The following is an 8608-nucleotide window of genomic DNA, read 5'->3' as shown; positions in this document are numbered from 1 at the left end:
AGGGTTTTGTAATTGGTCTTTATGACGAAACACCCGTTGTTAGAATTAGAATATTTTTCTATTGGCTAATTGTTTTAATCATGTACACAAAAATCCTATAACCTTTTAAAATAGAATTTTTAAATAAATGAAATATTTTTTAATATTTAGGCAAAATTAAAACACATTTAATCAATTTTTAAATTTACTGTAATTATAAGTAAGGTTATACAGCATATCCAAAAAAATAAACCGCTCTATATTTTGAATTTTAGTTAAAAGGGGATAAAAAAGAATTAAATTTACTTTTTATCCGGTATATAATCGCTAACACCTATTACACTATTATTTTAGACTTGTAAATAATAAACAAACAAAATATAAACAAAACTAAGCAGTATTTAAAAATGGCGATTGAAATTTACAATAAAATAACGTTAAGGATTGCAGAGTTTATCTTCCCCCAAGGGTATTTCCCCTGCCCCAAGTGTGGGGACCCTCATTGTCGGGATCTCTTCTCGATTGGGGTGCTTCGCCAAACCCACTCCCCCCGCGTGTTGGAAAATAATAATATCTAAATAAAATTTTTACATAATCAAAAAAAAGAATTAATTTGTCCTATTAAATTAATTGGCAACAGAATGTAGTAGAACACTTGGTACACAACATGAGGTTGAGAGTTCGATCTCCACTGCTCTTATGCTGTAGTGTCCGGTGCTATAAACGGAATAAACTACTGCTGAGCTACCACAATAAGCAGCATAATTATCAGAAACTGCTACAGGCAACTTGAGACTGGGTCGAAGTAACAAATGTTACTGTTTGGCCTGTGATGATTCTCCCAAGTTGAGAATAAAATATATATAAAAAAAAGTTATTTAAATTAAAACAAAAACTTACAAGAATCTGGGTGTTTCAAGAAGTGAAGCCCCGCCGAAGTCGATTGGGTATTTAAACTTTAGGAAGAAGTAAAGATGGCCGACAAATATTCCAAACAATTCGTTCATTCCACTAAAAATACAAAATAATAAATTTACCTCAACATTAATTCAATACGACATATCCAGTATTTTAATTCCTCTATGTTGAAAGATCAACATCATGGCCCAAATATAGAGTTCAACTCAGTCTTAAGTTGACTTTGTCAGTTGGGGATATTATTGATCATAATTGCTCAAAAATTAACCTGCTAATCCATTTTTTTAGAAGTTTATCCTGAAGTGCTAAAAGGCACTCTGAAATAGCAGTGAGAATCAGAAAACTATTTTTTAACCACTACACCATGCCACCATAGCATTACTGACACTTTAATTTTTGCTGGCATTTATAAACAGGGCTATTTAATTAAAAATGGGATAAACATTATTCTTACCCTCCTCCAACAATCAGGCTAAATGCAAACAACACCCAAGGTAAGTATGCAGCCTAAAAATAAATAAAAGCATTCAGATATTTAAGAATTTTATCCAAATCCCAATGTAATATTAAGCCTTATTAAACACTAGTTAAAGCCTATGGTCGAAATTTTAATGATATAATATATTCGCAACTTGCAACTAATATTTGCCCGCAATATATATATATATATTGTCCACTTAGCATTATATATAGATTAACACAATTATTAAATAGTGACTAAATATAACTACTATCTTCTTAACTTAAATATTTATTATGTTATTATTAAGTCTTTTAAGAAATGTATTAATCCATAGTTTACAATTGTTTGGGTTTACCTTAAATTTAGTTCCAAACCAAAACGAAACAATTTGATCTCGATTAATTTGACACCATATATATAACACTGCTAACACAAGCATTTCAAATATAACCTAAAAAAATTTTAAAATTAAATTAAATGTTATTTTAACAAGTTTACAACAAAGGTAGAAAAAAAAATATACAAACATATGAAAAAAATTTACTTACTGGTATTCCAAGGGCAAGTGCAAGAAGCTATAAAAACAAATGGCTAAGAAAAATTAAGTGTTTGTTATTATTAAAGCCTATAACCATTACCATGGAATACATTATGAAAGTGATTACATAACAATCATAAGGCACTTCCTGTACTAATAACTGATTTAAGTTTTATTCTATTTTAAGTAAACAAGGATACAACAGCAGTGAGCCAGTTGAAAAATAACAGGAAAACATAATCAGCAGTTCTGCCTGCGAATATCCCTAAAAAAATAAAATAATTATTACAAAACTAAACCAAATTTTATATATATTAAATTTAAATGCCTACAAAATAAATAAATCTGCCATTTGGGGTCATGTTTAAATTATTAAGGGCAAATATTAGTTAGGAGTTATGACAATAATATGACAATTAAAATCCTTGCCCTAGGGCAGGTAATCAACCAGTAATCAAAATGTTAAATTGAGAAAAGTCGTACAATCTTACCTGTTTCCAACCTTGTGGAGTAACTATAAAGAAAGTAAAGTAAAATAAGGTAATGGAATCCTGTTTTGTACCACAAAGCAGCAGTTACTGCTCTCCATATCTAAACATACAAAATATTAAAATAAATGATATTTTGTGAATCTTTTTCTTTAATATAAAGAAGCCAACTTCACAGCTTAAACATAGAGTTACATCTGTAACCTCAACCCAGTTTATTATAATTGCTTAGTAAATAATCTGCAGATTTGTTTTTGGCTCAGTATGAGTAAGTAATGTTTATTGCGCCTTACTTAAGGAGGGTTATAGCATAAAAACAGTAGCAATCAACCAATAACCTCTTGTAATGAAGCCAAGTGTTCTACTTCTACACCGTGCCACCAATTAACATACAAATATTTTAAAATAAATAAACAAGTTTTAGGAGAAAAATAAACTAATAATTAAATAAAAATGGTAAGAACAAGAATATATTGAAAATCTCATTAAATAAAATGGAAACATGTTTTACTTGAAATTGGTAAATAAAAGAATTGAAATCAAGTAACAGCCATCCCAGGTTTAAAAGTCCAAACTTTTGCGCAATTGGAATTATAACTGCTCCAGTGAACCTAAAATAAACATCAACAAAATCATAAACAACTTGTAAAAAATCATTTGAACATTCTAAATTACATCAGGTGTTTTAAAAATATTAATGTTCAGTAAAGCATATGTAAAAAATAAAATAACACAATTATTTTAACAGAATCTTTTTTTTCTTTTTAAAGTTAACTTAAAAATTTTATCGAATGTTAACTTAGTTAAATAACAAATATTGTGTTAAATATTTAGTGCCTATTTTAATATATTTTTAAACATTATTGTAAAATTTAAACAAGTTATATATATACACATAAAAGATAAATTTATTGTTAAGAAATATAAATACATTCTACAACTATAAAAAATATTTATTAATCACCAACTAAATATTTTATTATTTTAAAAATATATATTTACAAGAAATTAAATTTAAAAAAAAAATTAACTTACCAAAACCTTGAAACAGGAGGTATTCCACGATACCAATCACCAATATCATTTTGAGACATTTTAGTGCAACGTAACGTTAATTATATGTTTAATTTGTATCTCTAATAAAATAAAATTAGAATTACATATCAAAAACACTGCCAAACAGTAACTATTAAGAAACCATAATAAAAAAATGTTTGACATAAAGCGAAAGCAGTAATATTTACATAAAAAATAAAACTAAAATATGTGATTACTCGTCTTATAGTTAATACAAAAACTTCGTTAAAAAAACAATTTGTTATAGAAAAGTTTAGCTATATATTAAACATTTTATCATGTGATTTAAAATATTTTAAAATCTACGTGTCCTTTAAAAATATTAAAGAATTAAATTAAGTTTTACTGATGCAATATTCACAAAACAATTTCTTTTAAAAAAATGTTTTTTTCGGTAAAGTAGCATGAGTTGGTTGTTTTTGAAAGCTGAGTCATAAAATATTGACACGCATATTGTGGTATCCGGGTAAACTTTTTACAAACATTTAAAAATAAATAAATAAACTAAAAGTATTTTAAATAACATTGTTGTTTAACATAAATTAAATATTAAAAAAACATATCCTTACCATTTTATTGATTTATTCTAGAAAATTCTTTCAAACTCTCGAAACTGCAGCTGTCTTTGACACCTTACCGATATTTATAGTCAGTCTGCTAGCCTACAAATAAAAAATATTTAAAACTTTAAAGACTGACTTTAGAGAAAATAAGGTATAGTTACAATCAAGCATTTAGTTAGAAAATTAAAAAAGTTTTTATTTTGATTCTGGTTGGTTAATCAAGCGGGTATATTTAGATATGACGTCATCGTCAATATTTACAATATGAAGTTAAGGATTTTGTTTGTATTTTTGGTCGTAATTATTAATTTAAAAACAAACAGGGCAATTAATTATCTTAAGCCGCGGCTCTAAGCTATTAGCTAACATATGAACACTTCAAAAACCTTCTTTAAAAAGCCCTTTACCTAACGAAACAGCATACCTATTTTTTTAATATCTTTTCTTTGTTTACATACAGCGTGTTTAGGTTGTACGGTTAGAGTTTTATAATTTCTATGTGTGAATTTAAATATTGTTATTTTTGAATATATTCTGTATGAACTATAATGGATCATTCCATAACACATCGACTTAGGCGTCGGGAACAAGATCAAAATTACTCCTCACTGTTTCCTCTTCGAAGCCAGATCGACGAAGACTTACTTGGAAAATTAAAGTTAGAGAAAGAATTATTTGGACACACTGGTTGTGTGAACTGTTTAGATTGGAACGAAGGGGGCAATCTGCTTGCAAGTGGGTCGGATGACACCAACATTATTATCTGGGACCCATTTACCCACCAGCAACTTAAATGTTTGAAAACCAGTCACCATGGCAACATATTCTCTGTCAAGTTCTACCCAAACACAGCCAACAAGATACTAGCAACCGGTGCAGGCGACTGCCATGTTTATATTCATGATGTGCACTACAGCGAGAAAGTACACGGGTATACATGTAATGGCCGAGTCAAGCGCCTTGTGACATCACAAGGGTCACCTCATAACCTGTGGAGCGCATCTGAAGATGGTGCAATACGAGAATTCGATCTTAGAATAACAGGAAAGTCTTGCACTAGAACTCTTATAGATTTAACAACAATGTGTGGGTTGAATGCAGAATGTAAAGCATTGGCTATTAACCCAACACAACCTCATATGCTTGCTGTTGGCGCAAATGACCCATATGTAAGACTGTATGATCGCAGAATGATCAAAACATCCAATCACGTTGCACCACAGAACGGACAAAAAAGAAAAGACAATTTACATAACTCCACTTATGGTTGTGCAACTTATTTCGTCCCAGGTCATTTACCCCAACAACATAAACACCAATCTCGCTTTAAATACCTTTGTTCGACCTTTCTTACTTTTAATCAGAGCGGAAACGAGTTGTTAGCAAATGTTGGCGGAGAACAAGTTTATTTGTTCGATATCCTTGACAAACAACAAATAATATACAAACCTGCAAATAAAAACTTAATAAAAACAAATAACACAAATGGTAAAATAAAACGTTTAACGTCCCCTGAAGGTCTATCAAATTGCAATCGAATTCAACCTTCAATGCCATCTATGACATCACAAACATTATCAATCGAAGCTGAGAACCTTAAAACCAAAGCGAATGATTTGTTTGCAAGACAAATGTTTTCGTCAGCGATAATGGTTTACAACACTGCTATAAACCGGGAACCTAAAGCTTCTGTGCTATATGCAAACAGAGCCGCAGCCTATATTAAAAGACTTTGGGATGGGGATTTATATGCTGCATTGAGAGACTGTGAAACAGCATTAATGTACAACCCTAATCATTTTAAAGCCAACTTTAGATTAGCAAGATGTTTGTATGAACTCAACTGGGTTGAAGAAGCCCAATCATGTATTCAAGAGTTTAAGTTAAAACACCCGCAACACTCAAAATCAAGGGCTTTTGTTATGCTCGAGAAAGACATAAAACATAAAATTAAAAACCCTGGAAAAGCTGCAAAAAAATCACAAAATGACGAAGAGCAATTTATTGACGAAGAAGAAATGAAACTACAGAGCGAGGCTTATGACTACAAGCAACGTTACTGCGGACATTGCAACACAACAACTGACATAAAGGAGGCAAACTTTTTCGGAAACGACGGACAATATATTGTCGCTGGTTCCGATGACGCTTCGTTTTTCATTTGGGAGCGAAAAACTTCAAATTTAGTCAAAGTCGTGCACGCCGATGGTGCAATAGTGAACTGTCTTCAACCCCATCCATCAGTCTGCATGTTGGCCACTAGTGGGATCGACACCGAGGTAAAGCTTTGGTCTCCCTCTAGTGGGAACGATGACCACAATGTCAAGGAAACTATAAAAGTTGCCGCAGCGAACCAAATGCGAATGAACACCGACCCACTTGAGTCTATGTTATTGTCAATGGGGATGACAATCAGAGTAGACAATTAGGGGATGAACCTTGAGGGAAATTTCAACAAATCTAAACTATTATTTTTCTACGTTTTTGTAAAAGTTTCATGTAATAAATATTTGTTTATTTGTGTTCGATTGTGTAAAAGTGTTTATTTCGTGCAGATTATTAAGTATGGCCGCTAACGCAATGCAATTTAAAGCTGAAGGCAACAGATTATTCGTTGCCAAGAAATACGAAGAAGCAATCAAACAATATACAAAAGCTATCGTAAGTACATTAACGTCCATGTGCAAGTTTATCACTTTTTAAATTGTAAGGGTCTAATATATTAATGTCATTTATTGCTTTATAGAACAAAAGTGCTAACACCCCAGTATTTTACACCAACCGAGCTTTATGCAATCTCAAGTTAAAGAAGTGGACTGAGGTAACAGCTTGTAACTAAAATACCATTTCAATATGTTTTAAAGTAGAAAAACCTGGTGTAATTTTGATGCAATAATTTTTAGGTTAAATCGGATTGCAAAATAGCGATAGAAAATGACCCAAACACAGTAAAAGGTCATTTTTTCATGGGACAATCTGAAGTTGAACTTGAAAAATTTGAAGAAGCAATCGTACATCTTACAAAAGGTGACTAAACACTAAAACAAGTTAACAATGTATAAAATAGCATGTAATTTAAAAGACACACAAAAATGATTCAAAACTTGTTTTAGCTCAAGAATTAGCGCGACAGCAAAAGTTAAATTACGGCGATGACATTGCTGCCACCTTGAGGACAGCAAGAACCAAGAAATGGTCGAAACTTGAAGAGAAAAGAGTTCAACAAGAAATTGAACTTCAAACTTACCTCAATGGCTTAATTAACCAAGACAAAGAAAAGTAAATAACATTCTGCCTCAAGCATTTCAATTTCAATTTAAATAAAAACAAGTTAAAATTTTATAAAACTACATTCGTTACCTTTTTTGTTTTAGAGAAATAAAAGAACTTGAAAGTTCAAATGAAGAAACATCACCAAACAAAACGAAAGAAATCGAAGATAAATTTGTAATTAAAATCTTTAATTTAAACTACAACTTATACCAGTGATTTCTTTCCTAATTGTTTAATATTTTTTCCTGCTATTAAGAAATTGTAAATTTAACCGAATATATATTTTATATTCCAGGAAAACCGAATTCAAGAACTAAATTTAATGTTCCGACAAATTGACGAAAGGAGACAAGTAAGTTAAAATATTTACCGAAGGTTATTTTGTACTATCTTAATAACTAGTAAATGCTCCAATGGACAACATTTTAAATAGCCAATATGGTTGCAACTCTTAACCGATACAAACAACAGTTAATTTTTGGAGGCTTTAAAATGGACATAAATACCTAAAAGCATTCATTTTTTATAGACTCGAGAGGTCCCAGATTATCTCTGTGGGAAGATAAGTTTCGAGATCATGAAAGATCCAGTAATAACCCCAAGCGGAATAACTTATGACCGTAAAGATATTGAAGAACACCTCCAGGTACGATAAAAAACACCTCACCAGGCCAAGGCTTGAGCATTTTTTAAAGGATATTAATATTGTTGGATTGATTTTTTATCCAAATCAAAGAATAAAAAGTCGTATTTGTTGTTTTTACCTGATTATAGTTAAATGAGGTTATATATTTTATCATAGCAATCAAAGCTTAATGTTACCTTTTATCACTTTTAGAGAGTTGGTCACTTTGATCCCGTCACTCGTTGTGAGTTGAAATCTAATCAACTGATTCCCAATCTTGCTATGCGAGAAGTTGTCTCACATTTTGTTGAAGAAAATGGCTGGGCTGAAGATTACTAAACTGTGGGTGACAACCTGTAAAAACTTTTAAGGCCGAGAGAAGTTGTTGTGTCAACACTGTGATATTGTTGTCGAATTGTTAGATCAAAATATGTCTTCCCACAATGTACATTCTTAACATATATCAACGGTGGCGGTATTATTAAAATCGTTATATATGTGTAAACATCCAGCTGTCTGGTGTATTAACTTTAATAAATCGTTTTTGGTTTGAATGCCTTTACAACCTTTCTGTATTCCAATTATTAATTGTATAAATGTGTCCTGCTTTTAGTGAAATACATTTTTTTACTCTAAATGAAGAATACATTAAAGGTTAAAGGCACGGGTTGCTGGGTTACCAGA

The 8608-nt window shown here is 30.9% G+C and overlaps 3 protein-coding genes across 3 annotated transcripts; 2 read left to right on the top strand and 1 right to left on the bottom strand.

Annotated features, from left to right (window-relative positions):
- Positions 1-166: 166 nt before the first annotated feature.
- Positions 167-3555, bottom strand: LOC145759311 (derlin-1-like). Its single transcript, XM_082573115.1, has 9 exons — positions 3422-3555; positions 2898-2997; positions 2390-2489; positions 2099-2163; positions 1909-1935; positions 1716-1811; positions 1352-1404; positions 880-990; positions 167-553 (listed from the first exon to the last, which is right to left on the bottom strand). Exons 1-9 carry the CDS (start codon positions 3478-3480, stop codon positions 433-435), a joined length of 732 nt encoding a protein of 243 aa, XP_082429241.1. The 5' UTR covers positions 3481-3555; the 3' UTR covers positions 167-432.
- Positions 3556-4490: 935 nt separating this feature from the next.
- On the top strand, positions 4491-6455 carry LOC145760536 (WD and tetratricopeptide repeats protein 1-like). Its single transcript, XM_082574450.1, has one exon. It carries the CDS (start codon positions 4575-4577, stop codon positions 6453-6455), a length of 1881 nt encoding a protein of 626 aa, XP_082430576.1. The 5' UTR covers positions 4491-4574.
- LOC145760537 (E3 ubiquitin-protein ligase CHIP-like) lies at positions 6444-8555 on the top strand. Its single transcript, XM_082574451.1, has 8 exons — positions 6444-6687; positions 6773-6847; positions 6930-7053; positions 7140-7305; positions 7401-7473; positions 7595-7651; positions 7829-7945; positions 8138-8555. The coding sequence occupies exons 1-8, from the start codon at positions 6592-6594 to the stop codon at positions 8261-8263; spliced, it is 834 nt and encodes a 277-aa protein (XP_082430577.1). The 5' UTR covers positions 6444-6591; the 3' UTR covers positions 8264-8555.
- The last annotated feature ends 53 nt before the right edge of the window (positions 8556-8608 follow it).

This window comes from Corella eumyota, chromosome 7 (assembly GCF_963082875.1).
Source record: "Corella eumyota chromosome 7, kaCorEumy4.1, whole genome shotgun sequence".
In the NCBI taxonomy this organism is placed as follows: Eukaryota; Metazoa; Chordata; class Ascidiacea; order Phlebobranchia; family Corellidae; genus Corella; species Corella eumyota.
Note: the sequence above shows the minus strand (reverse complement) of the source record. Positions and strands in the feature narration are given on the sequence as shown.